Below are 23,665 nucleotides of genomic sequence, written 5' to 3' on the forward strand. Positions count from 1 at the left end.
TCTTACTATTCATTTTTATTCTCATTTTGGCTTAATTCTCTGGCAGAATACGTGGAAAAACCTCTAAAGCTGGTTTTGAAAGTTGGTACTGGAGAGGTGAAGGAACTTTCCACGGCCCGAGCTGCTGCCCTTCCACAAGGCTGCCATGAAGACAAGTCAGACCATGATAAGCACAAAGACAAGAAGAAGAAGAAGAAAAAGAAAACCGAAAAAGTAGCTTCTCCTGGTGAAGAGAAGAAGAAGAAGAAAAAGGTGAGTTTGGTTACTTTCGATTTTCCACTGCATGCAATAACGTAAAAAGTATAACCTGCTAGTGGTGCTTGGTCAGTGACCACACAACCAAGGTGGAGCCCCCTTTACTTTGTCCTGCAGCAGGGTATGTGTTGAAGCTCAGGCACATCTGCACTGCTGCTCTTTCATGGTAACGTCCTACAGATGCTGGATGTCCTCCTGTTTTATGTCATTCCAAGCTCCAACCCATAGTTCAGCCATGGTGGCTGCTGTGAACGGAGATCCTTTGTCTCTTCCCCATCGAGAATGTCTGCGACTGGAAGGGACAATCAAGCTGGCCGGGGTAGCTGCTGGATACCCTGAAAAGCACGGTGTGTAATTAGGGGTCATCGTGTTGGAGCACCAGGTCTCCAAACTGAGTAGGACTGGAGATACTGAAGGCTGGTCGATGTTCCCTAAAGGAATACCAGATGGGAACCTCCATGGTAGCCAATGGCGCCCCACATCGTGACACCTGGTGTTGGTCCTGTGTGTCTCCACACTATGTATGATGGCAGTAGGCGCTCTCCAGCCCTCGCATCAAACTCTGAGACGGCCATCATTAATACCAAGGCAGAACCTGCTTTCATCACCAAGCACTATTGATTGCCATTGAGAATGAATTCCGGTGTCGGGCCTCGTCCACATTTCCGTGTCAGTGACATGTCTGTGGAAAAAAGCGTACATGTTTCAACCATAAAGGATCCGTGGTTGGTCCGTGTGTCCGTTTTTACCATACATGTGTCATCCATAATTCACTGACATTGCTCAGCTGAAAATTAATTTCCAAAGAAACTCCAACCGGTGTGTGTCCGTGATTTTCACGGCCCTATAGACTTCTATGGATGTGCTTGGTCCGTGAGTCCGTAAAAAAAATCCTGAAATGTGAACAGACACATTTAAATCAATGGTTGCGTGTGCTGTCATGGAAAATGCGGACAACATACGTCAGTGAAAAACAGAAATGTGGACGAGGCCTCAAACTGTATGATTACTGGGTGGAATTTAACACCCCTTTACTCCTTTCACCTGACTGCCATTCATATGGCCTAATCAAGCATCTAAACTCCTCTTACAGCTCCACCTAGTGATAGAAAATATATATGCAGGATAATATACTGTATGTAAGTCCTGACATTGATAGCAAGCAAAAGTAACAAAAACGTACAGGAGAAAATCATCATTAGGCCCCATTCACACAACCGTTATTTTGGTCCATATCGGATCTGCATTTTTTGCGGGTTGGTTGTGGATCCATTTATTTCAGTGGGTCAGCAAAAATGTGGACAGCATACCGCCTGCTATCCGTATGTCCGTTCCACAGTCCCGCAAATAAGATAGAACATGTCCTATTCTTGTTTCTTTTGTGAACTTGAATAGGCATTGTTACAATGGGTCCGCAAAAAAAATTGATGCAACACGGACTTCACCCGTATTTTTTGTGGATCCGTATTTTGCGGACTGCAACATACATATGGTTGTGTTAAAGGGCTTCTGTCACCCCACTAAACTGATATTTTTTTTTTTGGTTACTTAGAATGCCTATAATGCGATTTATGCATACATACTGTAATTAATAATTTTCCCTATGCCTCCACAACGGCAGTAAACATGGAGATTATCCCGCCTTCTCAGGGACAGGAAAACCGCTTTGTGGACCAGCCCATATAAGGCCCCCTCCCTCTTACCTCTCCAGTTGTTTTCCTGTCCCTCAGAAGGTCAGGACTTGCCGGATGGATCAGTCACGCGCCCAGCCTTTTCGGTTTGTTATCCCGGCTCTGGCCGGAGGGCTGAGGCAGGGGATAGGGTCGCAGAACTCTATTAAAGTTCCTCCTTCCCTGTGGTTTAAGCCCAGCGTTGCTGGCCACCCCGGGCTATGGACCCGCGTCCAGTGCGGACCGGCCCTGTTCTGCGAGCCGGGGGAGCGTTCCTGGGCCTGGGAGCGCTCCCCACATCTTCCCCTATGCGCGCGCGCCGGCGGTTGGATCCTATGTGACGTCGGTGGCCGGCGCGTGACGCGAGGGGGGGCGGAGCATATGTCGTCATCATTGGGAACCAGGAAGTAAAGGAGCGCGGCTGCTGGCGTTCCAATGCAGCTCCTGCGCTCCTCTCCTGAGAAAGATGTCCCAGCAAGCAGACGATTCGCCCAGGCGGCCCACAGATACCTCCAGGCCCTCTAGCCCGGTAAGCCTCCTCCCGTTACTAAACAACAGGTTGCCTTATCCTGTATGGGGGTCTCCTTGGTGGTGGTTCTTTACCCTTTTTTTTTTAAAGAGACTAATGATAAACTTTTCCTCTCCAAACTTGTGTCTCTCAGGGTAAAGAATCCTCAAAAAAAGATCCACCTTTGAAGAAAAAATGCGTTATGTGCAAGAGATGCCCCAGTAGCAAGAATCTCCAAAAAAACTGCCCTTCCATTTGAAGACCTCGGTCTTCTTAAAGATCCGATGGACAAAAGATGTGAAAGCCTCCTTAAAAAGATGTGGGAATCTTCTACGGCCACTCTAAGACCAGGGATCTCCGCAACTTATACGGCAAGAACCCTGGGCCTTTGGTTAGGACAGTTGGAGGAACATCTAGAGTCAGGCACTCCACGAGAAGACATCTTAGCTTCTATACCAATGCTAAAACAGGCCGCTAATTTTATGGCGGACGCATCAGCAGATATAGTGAAGCTTTCAGCCAGATCTGCTGCCCTCTCTAACTCTGCTAGAAGAGCAGTATGGTTACGCACCTGGTCCGGTGACACAGCCTCCAAAAACAAGCTGTGCACTCTGCCATGTGAGGGGGATAGGGTGTTTGGTACGGCCTTGGACGACATTGTAGAGAAAGCTTCAGATAGGAAGAAGGGCTTTCCTACAGAATCAAAAAATTTTCAACAAAGGTGGTCCTTTCGGTCCCAGAAGCGAGGTAGGCCGGACCAAAAAAGAAAGGACACTAGACCAGCCTGGCAGTCCAATAGGGGTAAAGGCAGAGGGTTCCTGTTTAACCCTGACAAATCGGCCCACACCTCTTCTCAATGACGCCAAAGGCGTAGTGGGAGGAAGACTGTCCCAATTCTATCCTGCCTGGGTAAATATCCAGGCCTCTCCATGTTTTCTGTCAGTCATAAAGAACGGGTACAGTCTATAGTTAAAAACCTTCCCACCAGACAGATATATGGAGAACCCTCGTCTGGGGGAAATAAGCCAGCAAACTATGGAGGGGCCATCATCCCAGTCCCAAAGCAGGAACAGAGGAAAGGGTTTTACTCCCCGATCTTCTTGATAAAGAAACCAAACGGCTCGTTCAGATTAATAATAAACCTGAAGATGTTAAACAAATACATCATATACAAAAAGTTCAAAATGGAAACCATAAAGACAGTCATCAGCCTGATCCCAAAGAACGGCGCCATGGTAACATTAGATTTGGCAGATGCCTACTACCATATACCCATCAGAAAGGAAGATCAGAAATTCCTGAGACTGGCGACATGGTTCAAGGGAGAGCTGTGCCACTTCCAATTCCGGGTACTTTTGTTTGGTCTCAGCTCAGCCCCAAGGCTTTTTACAAAGGTCATACAGAGGTATCAAAGTTCTTTCACCTAAAGGAAATTCTATTTTTTCCGTATCTAGACGATTTCCTAATAGCAGCCCCATCATCGTATCGGTTACTCCTGCAGCTCCAGACAATCCGGACCACACTTACCAACCTGGGGTGGATAATCAATACGGAAAAATCCTGTCTTCTACCCTCAACCCAGATAAGCTTTCTAGGAGTGCTGTTAGACTCGGAGAAAATGATCTCTTTTCTTCCTCTGCAGAAACAAGATTTCCTGATCACGACAGTGAGAAGATTTCAGAAACAAGGCTCGGTCTCTTTCAGAGATATAATGGTCATCCTGGGTCTAATGACATCCACTATCCCTTCAGTAAAATGGGCACAGTTCCACTCGAGGACCCTCCAATCATTCCTCTTAAGAACCTGGGACAAGAAACAGACATCCTTAAACAAGAAGGTAAAAATCCCTCAGGCAGTAAAGACATCCTTGAATTGGTGGGCAGATCGGAAAAACCTTTTGAAAGGAGTACCCTGGAGACCATCAGACCAGGTAGTTATTACTACAGACGCCAGCCAACAAGGATGGGGAGCCCACATGGAAGGGAAACTAGCTCAAGGCCAGTGGAGTCTCGTTCTGCAAAAAGCCTCCTCCAACAAGAGAGAATTGTCCACGGTTTGGGAAACCCTGAAAACATTTGCACCCTCCCTCCTGCAGAGGAATGTAAAGATCTTGTCGGACAACTCTACGACAGTGGCATACCTGAACAAACAGGGCGGCACAAGAAGCCTATCGCTAGCCCTGGTGGTGAGAAAAATCTTCAGTTGGGGGGAAAAAAAAAAAAATATTCAGTCTCTTTCAGCAGCCCATGTGAGAGGAAAAGAGAATCGGGTGGCGGACTTCCTCAGCCGAGACCAGCTAAACTCAGGAGAGTGGATGCTAAACCCCCAGGTATTCAAGCAGATCTGTTCCAGGTGGGGAACACCGAAGATCGACCTGTTCGCCAGGAGAAAGAACATACAGGTTCCGAATTTCTACTCTCTGGCAGTAGAAGATCAACCCTTAAGAGTGGATGCGCTTTCGGTACCCTGGCCACAAATCCTGTTATATGCATTCCCACCATTCTCCCTCATACAGCGGGTCATAGCAAAAATTTTGGAAGAAAGAGTACGAATCATCCTGATCACTCCATTTTGGCCCCGCAGATCATGGTTTCCGATCCTGAAGATTCTGGCAGGAGAAGAATTCTGGATCCTCCCCCCTCGCCCAGACCTTCTACTTCAGGGTCCGGTTTCTCATCCTCAAGTCTCTCAACTCCGTCTGACGGCCTGGAGGCTGAAAGAAATATCCTGAAGAACAAAGGTTTCTCCGGGAAAGTGATCTCCACCTTACTACTTAGTAGGAAACCGGTCACCTTGAAAATATATCTGAGGGCCTGGAAATCCTTTCTACTTTTCGGGGAGAACAAATACGACCCATCAGGAGAACCTCAAATGTCCCTCATACTGGACTTTCTCCAAGCAGGGTTGGATAAAGGCCTCGCAGCAAAGAACGAAAAAGAGAGACTTTTTCATAACCTGGACGTCAGGAGATGTATCCTCCAATACCTGGAAGCCACTAAGGAGATTAGGAAGACTAATCAATACCTGGGCATGTTGAAGGGGAAAGCTGCCAGCAAGACTTCAATATCAAGATGGATCAAGTCCTGTATCTATCTAGCCTACCAGACAGAGGGTGTTCCTCCTCCACCGTTTCTCAAAGCTCACTCTACCAGGGCCCTAGCCACATCCTGGGCCGAGGGTGCTTCAGCTTCCTTAGAGGACATCTGCCGTGCAGCCACATGGTCCAATCCATGTACATTTTTTAGACATTACAAGTTGGATGTTTCTGCAAATAGGGATTTAGCCTTTGGGCGGAGGGTCCTATCTGCAGTTGTCCCACCCTAGGCTATTCTCCTATGTTATTTCCTCCATGTTTACTGCCGTTGTGGAGGCGTAGGGAAAAGACTTACATTACTCTTACCGGTAATCGTTTTTTCCCTTTAGCCTCCACAACGGCAGGAGGAATTCCCCCCCCAAAAAAAAAATTTAAAAAAAAATAAATATATATATATATATATATATATATATATATATATATATATTATTTAATATGTATTCATGCTTATATGTGTATATTCTATTGGTGAAATATATATGTTCTTCTAATCCTATAAGTTAGAGCAGACTGGCTCTGATATTTGTTACTTTTGTTCTTTATTAAACCTTCCTTGCATTTATCTCTGAGTACTAGGTTACTAACTGGAGAGGTAAGAGGGAGGGGGCCTTATATGGGCTGGTCCACAAAGCGGTTTTCCTGTCCCTGAGAAGGCGGGATAATCTCCATGTTTACTGCCGTTGTGGAGGCTAAAGGGAAAAAACGATTACCGGTAAGAGTAATGTAAGTCTTTCTGTTCAGCAGATTTAGTTAAAAACGTAGTTTTAAAATATGCAAATTACCTTGCTACCAGCAAGTAGGGTGGCTACTTGCTGGTAGCAGCCGCATCCTCCTATCCTAAAGACGCCCCCTCCGCATGTTGATTGACAGGGCCAACGGACGGGATCGTCCTCTGGCTGGTCCTGTCTGCTATCAAGATCTCGCGCCTGTGCCGTAACGGTATTCAGTCGGCGCAGGCGCACTGAGGCGGACGCTCGCTCGGCCGCTCCATCCTCAATGCGCCTGCGCCGATGACGTCACATCTACACCCTGCGCAGGCGCATTGAGGAAGGAGCGGCCGAGCGAGCGTCCTCCTCTCAGTGCGCCTGCGCCGACTGAAGACAGGTACGGCGCAGGCGCGAGATCTTGATAGCAGACAGGACCAGCCAGAGGACGATCCCGTCCGTTGGCCCTGTCAATCAACATGCGGAGGGGGCGTCTTTAGGATAGGAGGATGCGGCTGCTACCAGCAAGTAGCCGCCCTACTTGCTGGTAGCAAGGTAATTTGCATATTTAAAAACTACGTTTTTAACTAAATCTGCTGAACAGAAATGATTAATTACAGTATGTATGCATAAATCGCATTATAAGCATCTAAGTAACCCAAAAAATATATATCAGTTTAGTGGGGTGACAGAAGCCCTTTAAAGGGATTCTGTCACCTCTCATAACCCAAATTCGGATTTTAAACCAGTCATGCTCCACAGCTTACCTTGAATCGGCTGTGCTGTTCTATATTGTAATCCGTCCAGTAGTTTTGCAGAAAAACGACATTTATAATTATGCAAATTAACCCTGAAGGTGCCCAGAGGGCCGTTATGTTCCCCTTTGTGTGCCCAGTAACTGGGCATGCGCCGAGCCCAGTGACGTCCGATGCTCGCTCTTCCCTCAGTCTCCAGCAAATCGCACTGGCGCAGCCCTCAGTGGGTACTGCGTCTGCGCGAGACTTCGCTCGGCCTTCAGGGAGGGGGAGGAGAGGGGTGAGACGCTGTGGGCGGTTAGGGATTCTGGAGGAAGGCGTTTTGGGCACTGTAAGAGGGGCGTTACTGGGCACACAAAGGGGAACATAACGCCCCTCTGGGCACCTTCAGGGTTAATTTGCATAATTATAAAAGTCGTTTTTCTGCAAAACTACTGGACGGATTACAATATAGAACAGCACAGCCGATTCAAGGTAAGCAGTGGAGCATGACTGGTTTAAAATATGAATTTGTGAGAGGTGACAGAATCCCTTTAATGCTCCTAGATCAAGATGGCATGGAATTTCAAAATATGCTCCAGCGGCGAAACGGTTATCTTTGTCCACCAAGCTAAATCTGTTCCCAGCAGCTTCCCTGATCCTACCAGACCAGAGTAGCTTGTTCCTGTGACTGCTGTGGCCAGTCAGTGGCCTCAGTGGTCACGTGCTTAAATGTGCATATCACAAACTGCTCCCTGTCCGGTGGGGAATGAAGGAGGCTGGGATTGGAGCTGCTGCGCAAAAACAGTGGGGCAGTGGAGCGGGCACCAGTTCCATCCATTGGGGTTGTCAGCTCCTCGGTCAGACAACCCCTTTAATAGGATGATTTCATTTTCTGTCAGTCGTGAGGCTGTTTTCCCAAAAGGCTGGGATTTCATCTTCCTCTTCCACTCCTGACAGTTGTCAGCGGTTAGAGGACATAGTCACACATTATCTTTTCTTCATGTTTTCAGGATGATAAAAAGAAAAAGGATAAAAGCTCCCATGGAGGTGACCCGGATAAGGAGCGCACCCTCCACTCTCAATTGGGAGCCGATATACCAGCCGTGCCTGTTCCAGAATCTTCTTTGACAAAACCAGAAGGTAAAGAAAAAGCCTTTGTTGGCTTTATCCAAGCTCCAGCAGGACCTATTGTGTCCTAAGCACTTATGACCAGAGGACTGGGGTCCATAAAACACACTTTGTCAGAATTCAACGTATTGCTGTATTTAATGGTCAAACGATATAACGAGGAAAGACCCAATCAAGGGAACTGCATCAGAGGGTTTTACAGGCTTGTGACCCTTTGTAATTAGCCCCCCTTGGTCCTTGGCTTGTTAACTTCCGGCTGGGGGGGCACAAAGGCATGACATGCGCTGCTGCAGCCAATGACTGTCCCCAAGTGGAACGTCACTGCTAGGTAGCAGGCGAGTATGACTCTCATTAGGAACCACACGCTACATGAGCTAATTAACAAGGGCCATAATCCTGTTAAACCCCTTTAATCTTACTCCACACTGCTGGCCAAAAATAGATTACATTTAAAGGGGTTATCCAGTCCTTATAATGACGACCCCCCCCCCTTCCCAATGCCTGGGCACCTCATATAGATTATACTTATCCCGGCACCCGCTTCGTTCCTAATCCCTGCATGGCTGCCGCTGCATATCCCCGTCTCGCAGATCAAAACATCTGGCAATGGGGGGAGGGGGGGCAGCCAATAGCTGACTGTGATGGTGGAGAGCTGTGGGGAGGGGGGGGGGGGCAGCCAATAGCTGGCTGCCATGGTGGAGAGCCTTCCTAGCATATCCCGCGATGCAGTGGCGGCCATGTGGGGATCAGGAGTGACGCGGTGCCGGGCGGGGTAAGTATAATCCGTATGAGGGGCCTGGGCATTGGTGGGGTTGGATACCCTGGATACCCTTAGGGTACTAACATACATTGAAGACTTCCTGCTAAGACCTGGGAGCACAAAGGTAAAATGAGCCTGTTCTTCCCACTTATTGGAAATGCATCATTACCTGGAGAGAGGCAGAATGGACAGGGAGGGCGCACTATGGTTATGGGGGGGTAATCACTTAATAATAATAATAATAATACACAATTTCAAATTCCTGGGAAAGCATTGTACTCCTCCGTCTTCTCTTTTCCAGGCAGCAGCATGGCTTTCTATGTGGCTGAGATGGTTTGCACCGGGGCTTTCCTTCACTTAATTTTACTGATTGACAGGGGCCCCAGTGGACCTTATAACAAGAGAGAACTGTGTTCAGGATCCTTATATAGCAGCTCCAGTGTCACTAGTCTAGAGTAACCAGTATGTCCATGTATGACATTGACAGATAATTGGTTTAAAGGGGTTGTTGGAGGCTGGCAAACGCTGTATCGGAGCATCCCAGTTCCAGCACTGGGGCTCCCGTCCCCACCAGACTGGAAGGCTGACATACCGTGTCCACGCACATCACTGCGGTTGGACCATCAGTGGCCTCAGAGATGACATCTGCAGGAACAGCATATGACTGCTTGCCATGGGGCAACCCCTTTAATTTACGACAGTGTAGGGCTTCATTCTTCCTAAAGTGGAACTGTATGGTAATTTTTCTTGTTGCCTTAAGCCTCATTCACACGTCAGTGTTTTGGTCAGTGATTTCCATCCGTGACTGTGAGCCAAAACCAGGATTGGAGCCTCCACAGACCTAAGGAATGAGGGAAAGATCTGCTCCTGTTCTGTGTTTAGAGCCGCACCTGGTTTTGGCTCAAAATCACTGATGGAAATAACTGACTGAACACTGATGTGTACATAAGGCCTTATCCTAATCCAGATCATAGTTGATTGCAGGAGATGAAAGTAGTCGGACACCCCATGATCAGTAGGAAGCTGTCCATAATGTCTGAATAAAGTGCAGGGATTACCTGTATCCTTAGGCTTTTACTTTGTTCTGCTGTAGTCGCTGATGTCAATGTATCACATCTTCTCTGTGAGGCTTGTTTTCTAAGACTCTTTTTCACACACAGAAGAACAAACTCCACTGCAAGAGGCTTTGAATCAGCTTGTGAGGCAGCTACAAAGGTGAGAGATTTCCCTGCTCATACTCCGGATATACACCACGAGCAGAGCCGTATTCTATATCCTATACGGTAGAGTCCTTCCTCCATACAAGCAGCAGGCGCTGTCAATGTAAAGCCAAACTCCTGTGACAGTATTCGGTAAGGCTAGTATCAGACTAGCGTTTACCATCCCTGGCAGGAACTTTCTGGATCCGGCACTGCCGGCTGCTACTTGACACCCGCCAGTCCCACACTGTAGTGGGGACCAGCGGAGATCCGGCTGCAATGCTGCAGTTTTCGTCTGCACGATTTTCTGCATGTTTGCCGGGTTGCAGCTGGATCTCCGCTGGTCCCCATTATAGTTAATGGGGATGTACAGAATTCTGGCAGTGCCCGGAAGTGACGGATCCGACAGGCTGGAACAATCTACTGAATAAGTAGTTGATTGGGCTGTGATATTGATCTAGTGCTGTTTGCTAAGGTGCTGAAGCAATATTGGTCACATTGTCAGTTTGTTCTTTTCCCCCCACAGGAAGGACCCCAGCTCTTTCTTTGCATTTCCCGTCACAGACTTCATTGCGCCTGGTTATTCAATGATCATTAAGAACTCAATGGACTTCAGTACAATGAAGGAGAAGATAAGGAACGGAGAATATGAATCCATAGAGGAACTAAAGGTATCATGGCCGCCCCTAGCATTTCACAGTGACAACTATTGAGCCATCTCTTTCCAAGCCTAAAAATGATATCTCTAGATTACTGTTGAACATGAGGTAAAGCGTCTGGTGTCCCCATCTGGTGCCAGTACTCAGTTGTGGTCACTTACCCTTCATACCAGACACAAGTACAGCATACAAGCCCTCCTCGCCCCATCAGTGCAGGGATTTTAATGGTTTAGGGATGATGGTGATGCCTCTGTTCATGATTCACATGTTAGGACATTAAAAAGCATCTGTCAGCATGATCAACTCCATCAAACAAAAGAAAGGTACCGTTTTAATCAGCATGATCAACCCTACCAGGCAGTTTAATAGGGTTGAACATGCTGACAGATGTTCTTTAAGACCTAAAGAGGTTGTCCCATGAAAAAATATTCTAGAGTTGCCAAACCAGCACCTGGATCTGAATACATTTGTAATTGCATGTAATTAGCATAGCCACTGAGTTATTCAGTAAAATCTATCTGTACAGCGCCACCTGCTGTTTGCCCTTTTTCTAATTTCTCTGTCATGCTCACTGATGGAAGCACATGCTCAGTTTCATCCTTCAACTGCTACCAGCTGCAGTAGGAAGGACACGCTCCCTGTAAGTGTTGTCGGGGGTAATAATTCAATTAAGAATTATTAATTATGGTCATAAAAATAATTAACCATAAAAAAATAAAATTTATAAAATTTGTCATAAATTCTTAAAATCATGACCTGGTGAATTGTAGACAACCTAATTGATACAATTCACATCTGAGTCCGACTATTTCCTCAGATAAATAAGTTCTTTTTGACGTGAGATGATGTTAATGATAAAATGTAGTTCTGCATTATACAATAATACACAGGTATTATAAAAATATGCAGATTTATTGGTTACAAGATTATAAACATATATAAGTAAATAAACACAATTATATATGCAAATGAATATATATAGCGTTAATATAAAGCATTACAAGCTTAACAATACATGTGAGTGGAAATAACTTGTCACATTATAACCAAGCTATTAATAGGTTAGGATATCAAAATAGGAACATAAGTTATATACATCTGTTCAGAGAAAACCTCATGATATCAGGATGGGCATGTCTAATCCTAGACATCTTTATAGAATGCTGAATACATTCTGCCCCCTTCTAACCAATTACACATCACATGGCTTCAAGATGGGCAAATCCATCCAAGGATATAACTTAGAAGAGATAACTGTATCCTTCCGCCCCATCCTGGACTATTTTCACATATATAACTTTGGTAAGACTATTAAGACAAATAACAGGGATCTAGGATCTTAAATGGGAAGGACTTGAAACAAGTATTCCCTGTGGGAATCCATCACTTAGCTTGGCGAAGAATGTTCTATCAATATATATATATATATATATATATATATATATATATATATATATATATATATATATATATATAAGCAATTACTTAATGCTTTGCTAGATTATGAGTCTAGATTCTTCTGCAGGTAGAATGAAGCCTCACAATATCCTAAGACTACATCTCAATATGGAGATGATCAATTAATTTAATCATTTATTTATTCGCCAATCTAGATGGTATAATTTCACCCACACTATCAAATTAGTCTTAATAAAATGAAATATCATTTTCTGTGTCTCTTACCAAGTCCTAGTAGGAATCTCACTTCTGCTCCTAGGAAAGTTGGGTGGTCCATCATAGCACATCTCACCATTGCTTTCATCTTGATAGACCCCTCTAGAGAGCTCTTCTTCTCTCTCTTTTTTTTTCTCCTTTCTCCTTTTTTCTACCTTCTGTGTATGGTTTATGATCACAAACTTATCAGTTAGACACACCTTCCTAGTTTGGAACTTTCCGATCATTGTCGGATGGGCGTGACCATTGTTAAAAAATGTCACATCATAACTTTACCCAGAATGCACTTTTGCTACTGTTGTAATGTCACCTACTCATACCTAGGTGGCACTGCTGTGTAAGCTATTTGCATCATAGTATAAAGGGTTAACTTATGTAAGTCTGAATAAAACGTATTCTATACATTTTGACCTTTTTAAAAGCTTTAATTCAAAGCTATAGGGATTAATTCTGACACTTGTAGCAATTAGAGACAGACCTCTAGGCGTCTCTCTGAATGTTTCTCACACTGTTGATTTATGGATCATGATAGTATGAATGGCTTTGTTTTCTCACAGAGATATCAGTACCTCCTGTCACACCAAAGATGTGATTAATTGTTACAAAACACACATCTTTACAGACACTCTTTTAGAGACGAATATTCTCCTAATGAGAAATATATATATATAATATACTGGATTCATGTTGTCTTCGTAACATATAACAATATAATATAAACAAATATATATATATATATATATATATATATATATATATATATATATATATATACACTCGCCTAAAGAATTATTAGGAACACCTGTTCTATTTCTCATGAATGCAATTATCTAGTCAACCAATCACATGGCAGTTGCTTCAATGCATTTAGGGGGGTGGTCCTGGTCAAGACAATCTCCTGAACTCCAAACTGAATGTCAGAATGGGAAAGAAAGGTGATTTAAGCAATTTTGAGCGTGGCATGGTTGTTGTTGCCAGACGGGCCGGTCTGAGTATTTCACAATCTGCTCAGTTACTGGGATTTTCACACACAACCATTTCTAGGGTTTACAAAGAATGGTGTAAAAAGGGAAAAACATCCAGTATGCGGCAGTCCTGTGGGCGAAAATGCCTTGTGGATGCTAGAGGTCAGAGGAGAATGGGCCGACTGATTCAAGCTGATAGAAGAGCAACGTTGACTGAAATAACCACTCGTTACAACCGAGGTATGCAGCAAAGCATTTGTGAAGCCACAACACGCACAACCTTGAGGCGGATGGGCTACAACAGCAGAAGACCCCACCGGGTACCACTCATCTCCACTACAAATAGGAAAAAGAGGCTACAATTTGCACAAGCTCACCAAAATTGGACTGTTGAAGACTGGAAAAATGTTGCCTGGTCTGATGAGTCTCGATTTCTGCTGAGACATTCAAATGGTAGAGTCCGAATTTGGCGTAAACAGAATGAGAACATGTATCCATCCTCTGATGGCTACTTCCAGCAGGATAATGCACCATGTCAGAAAGCTCGAATCATTTCAAATTGGTTTCTTGAACATGACAATGAGTTCACTGTACTAAAATGGCCCCCACAGTCACCAGATCCCAACCCAATAGAGCATCTTTGGGATGTGGTGGAACGGGAGCTTCGTGCCCTGGATGTGCATCCCTCAAATATCCATCAACTGCAAGATGCTATCCTATCAATATGGGCCAACATTTCTAAAGAATGCTATCAGCACCTTGTGGAATCAATGCCACGTAGAATTAAGGCAGTTCTGAAGGCAAAAGGGGGTCCAACACCGTATTAGTATGGTGTTCCTAATAATTCTTTAGGTGAGTGTGTGTATGTATATATGTATGTGTGTGTATATATATATAATATAATGTCCTACTGATTGTCTTATGCTAAGGACTAACTAAGGCTCATTAAATGAATACATGAATATTATATATTTTGCTTCATTAATAAATGCCTAATTGTATAGGTAATTATCACCAGCTGCATAGAGCTTATCTTTATCTCCCGTCATAAATTTATAAGTAGACAAGGAGGCCTCTTTTCAGACTGGTACATTTATGAGAAGAATAACACTAAAGGTTATAAACCTTTTGTACGACCTTACTTTGGCCTACTCAAGACATACAAAATTGTAAATATAGTCGAGCATGGCTCTTAAAGGAAATGAACATCCATCTTGACAATAATGAATTGGATATCAATGCCTTTACCTATGAAAAGGCACAACAGTGTACACACCCCAAGTTGACAGCTTGAAATAAATCTAGCAGAACAATAAGAGCAATGAATGTGGAGATCTCTAGATCCATGTGAGGTACAGGGCTGGTTCTAGGTTTGTTAGAAATAGATTGTCATGTACTAGATGTCAGTGTTTTTTTTTTTTTACATTAATCGTGGATAACCCCTCTAATACTGAGCCCACAGTGTAAGCCTTCATTATTTAGCATTTTAGAATGGCACAGTCCATATCGCTGTTCTGCTGAAATGCTGTGTATGAAGTATAATTGGTCAAATGTACGTTAATCAAGGTTCTGACTACTTGTTAAGATAAAAATCGTAATATTTTCTTTACCAAAACACTTTCCCTTTTCTTTCGATAAGGCTACCCAAAGTTGGCAGTGTATGGAAAATCAGTATATTTCCTGCCTTCTGTTAACCTTTTCCCGATATTTGACATGTATGTCGTCATGGTATAAGGAGTGGGCTCTGCCTGCAGTGACCAGGATAGAAAATACTGTAACTTCCATTTCAGTCATTTACCCTCAGATACTGGAACCACAGCTTCTGAGCTGTTAGGAGAGAGGGATCCCTCTGTCCTCCGGTCACCCCCAGGTTATTGCTCCTATTACACCATATAAATCACTATACACCATCACAAAATACATAAAAATAAATAAAAGCATAAACATAATTGATATCACCATATCGGTAAATGACAAGCTTATAGAATGTTATTTATGCGACATTGTGAATGTTTTGTCATTTTTGCTAAATTCTGAACACTGTTAAAAACGAAACTGTAAAAATTATAGTTAAATTTCATTTTGTCACTTGTGTTTTTGGAAGACACAGAACCGCGGGTGTAGTTACTGCCACTAGGATGTGAACACTAAGCCAAAAAGTGTTAGCTCCTCCTGCAAGCCATACCCCATCTTGCAAACACTGAGATAATCAGTTTTAGCTTAGTGTCTGAAGGAGGCAGGCAGCCCTTCTATCTGCTTTTACCCTACTCATGATGGGTTAGTTTTACCCTTCTATCTGCTTTTTTATTTCAGTTTATTTTTCTCTCTTTTTCCTCTAGGCAATAAGCTTCTGCTTCTGTCTTTTTCCCCAACAGGGAAGGCGATCAGTTTCGGGCACTCCTCCCTCACCTCTTACCTGTCAGCCATGGCATGAGGTTTGTTACATTTGGCAGAGGTCATGGCTGCATATTTGTAGTCCAACCACTGCTTCATTTCTTTACCCCCCCCCCCCCCTTCCCCCTGCACTTGGGGACCTTTACATTATCTTCCAAGATCAGTCCTAGACCTCAGACGAGCCTAACAGTGGTCCCACTCCCCTCCTCAGGCACTAATCAAGGCTTTGGCTTTGCTGCTTGCTAGGTCTCTGGGGCCATCTCCGGACCTGCTTTTCACTGGTCCCCTGCTCCCGGCCAGCCTCTGGCATTACTCATGGCCATGGTTTTTGTTGCCTAAATGCCCCATTGTGGAGGGGGCTGGTGGTGTTGCTACTTCTTACTTCTCCTACTGCAGGCAGACTCTCTCTGGCCTATCCTTCCTCCTCTGATTCAGCAGGGGATTCTCTATCCCAGTCTTTCCTCTGAAACAATCCTTTCTCCTGGGCTTCTTTTTCCTCTCTGACTGGATCCTAGTGTTATCATTGCCATCATTGATCTCCTCCTGAGGACTGCTGCTGTTACACTGCATATCAGAGGGAAGTTGTCACCTCAAGATCAAGTTTTCTTCCACACCCCCTAATCATTTCTTCAGCCCCCCATTCCCGCAAAGCAGGCTTTCATCTTATTTCAGGCAGTGGACACCCCTCTCCAAGGGGTTATTGTCCCCATTCCTCCCATGAAACTCTTCAGGGAGCTTTATTCCAGTCTCTGGTCAGTCATCGCCTCCATGGAGCAGGTCGAATTTCTTTTTTTTGTTGGACAATAAAGTGGTATTCCCATCTCAGACAATAGGGGCATATCACTAGGAAATTCCCCCATTGTCTGATAGGTGCAGGTCCCACCTATCTCTAAAACTAAGCCTAACACAAGGCCAGCAAAGTGGTGGCTAGCATTGCCGGGTCAGGCCACCACCAAGCCTTCATTATTGGCCGGTCCAAAACATGCTCGGCTATTTTCGGAATCCCCATAGAAATTAATGCACTTGCGCAGCCACCGCTCTAATTCATTTCAATGGGGCTGACTGAAATAGCCAAGCCAACATGCTTGGTGCGCCCTCCAGGACTTTGCTGGCTCCGTTTACAAGCTACATCCCTCCACGTTCCAGTTGTTCCCACTCATCAGCATTTTCTTCGGTTTGCAGTCCTCTCTTACCACTATCAGTTTGTGGCATTGGCCTTTGAGAAGGCCACTGCACCGTAAGTTTTCACAAGGGATTTTGCCGTAGTCATGGTAGTTCTTCGGTCCAGGGGGATCTTTTATTACATACCTGTACAACATTCTGATACAACATCGTTATTATCACCAAATCTGGAAAGCCTCTGAATCCCTCTGGAGACTGACGCACTTCAATTGGGTCATAAAGAAGTCCTGTTTTTTCCCAGTTAAGACGGATCATCCTTCTCGGGGTGCATTTCTACTCAGCATTGGCCCATAATTTCATACCACCGGAAAAGCGCTCCTCTCCCTAGGGGAACATTTTCCAGGAAGCCCATTTCCATATTCACTTCTGCATGAGGATTCTGGGCTCCATGGTTTCACATTTCATCCTCCTTCTTTAGAGTGTGCACTCAACCCTCAAGTGGTGGTTCTCCCCATCCAGCCTGCAGGAAAATGATTTCCTTCCTTTCCACTGGACAGTGACCACATTTGACACCAATCTTCACATTTGGGATGGTGTTTTCCACTCCCGAACAGTTCAGGCTATGTGGTCACGAATCTCTCGATCAACATCTTGGAAGTTCGGGAAGTCTTCGCTGGACACCCCCTGTTGGGGGCATCCCAATCAGATAATGCAATTGACTTTGCATATGTGAATCATCTAGGTGGGGACCACCTTTCCAGGACTGTAGAGTGGACGTAGGTTCATGTTCTGACCTTGTTCACAAGCCGCATTCCCGGAGTGAATAGTTGGATAGTGGATTTTCTCAGCTGGAAGCAGATAGACGCAGGAGAGCTGTCCTTCCATCCTGGCATCTTCGATGAACTATGTGCCAGGTGGAGAATGCCAGAGATCTATTTGTTGGCTTCTAGACTCAACTACAAGCTTCTCAACTTCATGTCAAGGATGCCTGAGCCAGTGCCGTGGGTGACCTTGTGTCTTTTTAGCAGAAGCTCCATCTTTTTCCAAGTTTTGTGATCTGACTTAGGTTTGTTTCCTTGGTACTGCTTGTGTACAAACTGATTAGCTCACTGTCTGCAGGCAGAGAGTATAGCTAGTAGGAGGAGGAGAAACTTTTTGGCTTAGTGTCCACCTCCTGGAGGCAGCAGCGATACACAGTTCTGTGTCCCCTATTGAATTCAGCAAGAGAGAGAATATTCAGGTGAGTAACACAAAAAGATCTCCTTTGTTTTCCCTATTCCTACCCACTATTTAAAAAAAAAATTTTTTTTTTACAGTTTCACAGTGCATTATATGGAACATTACATGTTTCATAAGCAAGTAAAACCCACAAGAACAAGCTTTAAGCCCTTAACACATAATCATACATTTACGTGATTGACATGAAGGGTTATTTGATTTCACATATGCCACGTTCACTGTTGCCAAATTGTGGGGGCTCACTCTGTCCTTTGATCTGAGCCCCTGCACCAAAATTGCGGGGCTCCAATCAGTTGCCATGACAGCCTGGGGCCTTATGAATGTTCTGGCACCTGTCATGGCTAGACAAACTATGGGATTTTCATAAGCTGCCTATCGCATTCTGGGGCAAGCAATCAGAAAATTGCATGTTCAAGTGCCCTAAGGGGACTAAAAAAAAAAGGTTTAAAAAATTAAAATCACTCTCTCTTCCCAATTTTACATATAAAAATAAACCATAAAAAAAAATAACAGGTATCGCTGCATTCAAAAATGTCTGAACTATTTAATCCTCATATCCTATGCCTACAGGAGACTCACATGATACCCGAGAATACTGGGCGGCTGCAAAAACCTTGGGTACAGTGGATGCAACATTCATGTCACACGACTCTGTCCAGAGGAGTGTCACTAATGGTGCATAAATCTCTCAGATGGGAACTAGAACAGTATCAGATTCGGCAGGGAGATATGTATTTGTGGCAGCATACATTAATTGTAAGTTATATGTAATCCTGGGTGTGTACATTCCGCCGCCTTTCTCCATGCAGGTGATACACCAAGCTGTGAGTTTCGCAGCCTCTTACCCATCAGCCCGCATACTAAGCCTGGGAGACTTTAATATGACTCTAGATAAGGACCTAGATAGACATCAACAGGAGGGGTTGGTGGATAGCAGGACTCACAATAAAACAGCCCTTGCAGCATTACTAGAGGAGGTAGGTTGGTCAGATTTGTGGCGACTTAAATATCCTCATGTTAGACAGTACTCATGTCATTCAGCTAGCCATAATACGCTGTCGCGAATAGATCTCGCCCTGGGTAACTCAAATATATGCTCTTTGGCATATGATATAGAGTATGGTTCTAGAGGTATTTCCGATCACGCGCCAGTACAACTAAAGCTGATATTGGATGGGGGTGTGATCAGACGCTCAACTCGGATTAATCCCTTTTGGTTGACCCTGTTTGGACCGTCTGATCGCATTCCTGATCAGCTGGCGGTCTTTATGGAAGGCCATGAAGAAGAATCAAACAATATGGTGCTATGGGAAACTATGAAGGCATATCTCAGGGGCTGTTTGCGTTCCTCCATATCATATATTAAAAAAACAGCAGCTAGACAGGAGGAAAGACTGGCAGCTGAGTGCTCAGGGTTGGAAGCAGCGTACATAGCTGATCCCAGTGACGAAAACAGAGTGGCATGGCTGACAACAGGAAGGCAATATTTAACCTTACTTAAAGAGAAAGCTCAAAGGAAAATGTTCTTCACCAAACAAACATACTTTGAAATGGGAAATCAATCTAGTAAACTTTTAGCCCATATAGTCAGGCAGAATCAGGCCTCCCCTGCGGTACTGCGAGTAAAAGCGATAGATGGACAGACGCTTTCTGATCCGGACTCTATAGCAAACAGGTTCCAAGAGTACTATAGAGAACTATATGAAACTAGGGTGAACTATGAGATAGAAGACGTTATGCATTATTTTGAGGATTTGGAATTCCCTATTCTGTCGCAGGAGGCGGTGGAGAGTCTGGAGGCACCTATAACAGCTCTGGAAATACAGGAATCCATAGCACAGCTAGCTAGGGGAAAGGCTTCAGGTCCAGATGGGCTCCCCTTAGAAGTCTACATTAAATATGCTTCCCATATAAATCCAGTGCTACTGCGTATGTATAGAGAAGCATTTGAGAATGGCTGCTTTCCACCATCATTGTATGATGCAACTATTGTGGTGCTTCTGAAGCCGGGGAAGGATGCGGATGAATGTGGATCATATCGCCCGATATCCTTATTGAATATCGATTATAAAATTATAGCAAAGATTTTAGCCATACGACTTGGAAAAGTAGCATGGTCCTTGGTGCATTCAGATCAATCCGGATTTTTACCAGGCAGGTCTACCACTGATAATATTAGGAGGGTGCAGGTGGTGACCCAGATCGGGATTCAAAGGCAGGAAAAATGGGCTTTAGCGTCTTTAGATACAGCAAAGGCATTCGACTCTGTCGAATGGCCCTATTTATTCCAGGTTCTTAAAAAATTTGGGTTTGGCCCTAGATATCTACAGTGGGTGGAAATGCTATACAAATTCCCAAGTGCAGACATATTGGTAAATGGGATGCTCTCAGAAAGGTTTAGGCTGGGACGTGGCACCAGACAGGGATGTCCTCTGTCACCATTATTGTTCGCCTTAGCCATAGAGCCATTAGCTATAAGGATCAGGGCAGACTCACAATTCCAGGGTACTCGTATAGGAGAGCAAGAAGATAGAGTAGGTCTATACGCTGATGACATGGTGCTCTTCATGTCACAGACTGAGTCCACGCTTCCTAGGGCAATAGCAATAATAGAACAATTTAGCCAATTCTCTGGATTAAAAATAAACTGGTCCAAATCGACTTTATGCCCACTATATCAAATGGATGATAACGTTGTTCGAGGGGAGTTACCCATTGTAAATAGCTATAAATACTTAGGCCGCAACATCTTTTGTTATATAGATACCTATCATGATCTAAACGTACAACCGCTTATAACATATTGCAAAGAAAAATGCAGGATATGGCAGGGTCTGCCCTTATCAGTTTCAGGGAGAATAAATCGGATAAAACTGATTTGTATTACCGAAATGTCTGTACATTCTACAGCATGCTCCATATTTAATTCCAAAAGTCACTTTTCTGAAAATTAACTCCTTGCTTTCACCCTTTATTTGGGGAGCTAACAGACCTAAATTGTCAATAGGGAATTTAACCCGACTTAAAAAAAGAAGGGGGCATGTCCTTACCAGATATACACTTGTACTACCTTGCAGGGCAATTAAGGAATATCAAATCATGGTTATACCCAGAAGGTTCTCTTTGCAGACAGGAAAAACAGTTAGCTGAGTACCTAGGTCTCACTAACCTATGGCCGGTCCTAGAACAACCGAAATTATTCCCTCGTAAACTACTACCAATTCACAGAGTAGCAATCCAGGTATGGGCGGCCTGCAAGCGCTTACATGTGATGGAGACGGATCTGTTGGAGACCCCAGTTTGGGATAACCCCATGTTCCCTGATTTGTTGATTCTACAGGATAAAGCATTCTGGAAGGAGCGCTGGGTTATCACGATGGGAAATCTATATACTAATAATGTATTCAATGACTTTGAATCTATGAGTCGTAAATATGCACTACCAAGGCAGGCATTCTATAGATATCTGCAGTTGAGACACGCTCTGCAGTCGCATTATCGGAACTCCCCAGTCCTTTTTTCCTCTTTTCCAATGATTGGTATAATACGCTCTCAAGGGCCACGAGGCTTCATCTCAGTATTATACACTCACCTCTTGGATGCCAAGCTGAAAGGTACCCGATGTTAGCATTAGATAAATGGAAAGCTAAGATTCCTGACTTATCTAACGAAGAAATAGAGGATATACTAGAATCCCCCACATTAGTGTCACCGGCTATAAATAACAAATTTATTCAAGTATGCATAATACACCAAAGTTACTTAACCCCGTCCAGACTATTCAGGATAGGCAGACGTGCTCATTCCGAATGCCACAGATGTACATCAGAGGGAGCTGATTTCTGGCACCTTATCTGGGCATGTCCAGTATTACAATCATTCTGGAGTGAGGTTGTAAACTTACTAGCAGATCTCATAGATAACACACTCTCACTAGATCCGAAAACTTGCATATTTGGAATACTGGATGAAACTGTATATTCACATCATACTAGGATATTTCTAAGAGAAACATTATTTTTAGCACGCAAGGCTATAGCTATGAGATGGATGGGCGATAGGGCGCCCTCTCTAACGCAGTGGAAACAATTGGTTAACACTATCATACCATATGAAAACATAGTGTACAAGAACAGAGGCAGCTCATCCAAATTTCAAAAAGTGTGGGGGAAATGGTGCTTGTCTTCTAGGACAGCCTATTCAGCTAGAAGACTAATTGAAGCCTTAAATGCAGAACAAGTGGGATAGAAGTAAAACCTTGACATGTGGAAATTGTGGGTACAGGTAAAAGCATTAGGAACTATGAGGAGTGTGGTACTAAAGAACTTTATTCGGCTATGCAAATATCTCTTGTCTGGAATAGAAAAAATGTACAAAGATTGGATACAGCAAAAAAGTTTATTCTGTTTTCCTTTTTTCTCTTTTATTTTGCAAAGTCATATCATTTTATATGTAATTGCTAAACTAATGATGTACATTATGTCATAGAATGTGCTCAAGGTCTATCATCATACTTGACTTTGTGTGTTCAATAAAAAGAATTAAAAAAAAAAATTAAAAAAAATGTCTGAACTATTAAAATATTTTCCTGCACAGTGAACGCTAAAATGGAGAAACAATAAAAATGCACAATTCGCACCTTTTCTCCTAAAAAGAAAAAATGAACAAATAGTGAGTCATAAGTACCCCCAAATGGTACAAAAAAAAAAACTACAGTTCGCCCTGCAATAAAAAAAAAGCCCTCAAACTATATATATATTAAAAAAAAAAAGTGAAATGTAATGCAAACTATACATATTTCGTATTGCCGTAATCATACTGAACAGTAGAAAAAGGGCACCATGTGATTTTCAGCGCACAGTAAACGCAATAATAACAAACAAACCTTAGTGGAATTGGCAGCTCAGGGGGTGTGTTCTCTCTGCTGCAGCCCTCTCCCTGTAACTGCCCCAGCGTCTAACAGAACAGATGGCAGTTGAAGATTTGAAATGAGCGCGTTCGACCAGCTCAGTGAGCTGGACATATAATAAGAGAGAGAACAAACAGCAGGTGGCGCTATGCAGATCATTTTTATTGCATAACCCGGTGGCTACACTAAATTTTTAATTCCTTGCAATTGCAAAAGTATTCAGATCCAGGTGCTGGTTTGAGAAATGTAGGATATTTTTTGTGACGCAACCCCTTTAAGGGATTATTACAGCTATTAAAGGGGAAAGTTCAAATGTTATAGCTGCGATGGGTAAGGGTTAAAATGGGTGAAATCTCTATACATTTCTCTTGTTTTTGGCCCTGATTTCTAGAAAGGATAGTAATATTTAATAATTCCATACAGTCTTAGGCTTTGTCAGTCTTCGTTCTTTTCCTTAAAAGAAGATTGGCTGTGACAATAGATGCTAGTCCGCTGCCTGTCTAATGGTTGTGTCCTCCCAGTAGCTGTGTCTCGTATTGCAGTTTGGCTCCATTCACTTGAATCAGGCAGAGCTCACTGACGAGTAGTCCTGTAGGAAGCAGCCATGTTTTTTATTTCACTTCAGCCCTTTAAACTGTACTCTAAGGG

At 43.8% G+C, this 23,665-nt stretch overlaps 1 protein-coding gene across 1 annotated transcript in view; it reads left to right on the plus strand.

Moving 5' to 3' along the window:
• The window catches only part of BRD7 (bromodomain containing 7), a 52,245-nt gene that overhangs the window by 7,328 nt on the left and 21,252 nt on the right, over nucleotides 1–23,665 (plus strand). Inside the window, exons 2-5 of the mRNA XM_040410724.1 lie at nucleotides 47–252; nucleotides 7,979–8,108; nucleotides 10,017–10,071; nucleotides 10,582–10,726. Coding sequence (XP_040266658.1) covers nucleotides 47–252; nucleotides 7,979–8,108; nucleotides 10,017–10,071; nucleotides 10,582–10,726 — 536 coding nt within the window. The remainder of the gene's footprint in view (nucleotides 1–46; nucleotides 253–7,978; nucleotides 8,109–10,016; nucleotides 10,072–10,581; nucleotides 10,727–23,665) is intronic.

Source organism: Bufo bufo, chromosome 10 (assembly GCF_905171765.1).
Source record: "Bufo bufo chromosome 10, aBufBuf1.1, whole genome shotgun sequence".
NCBI lineage: Eukaryota > Metazoa > Chordata > Amphibia > Anura > Bufonidae > Bufo > Bufo bufo.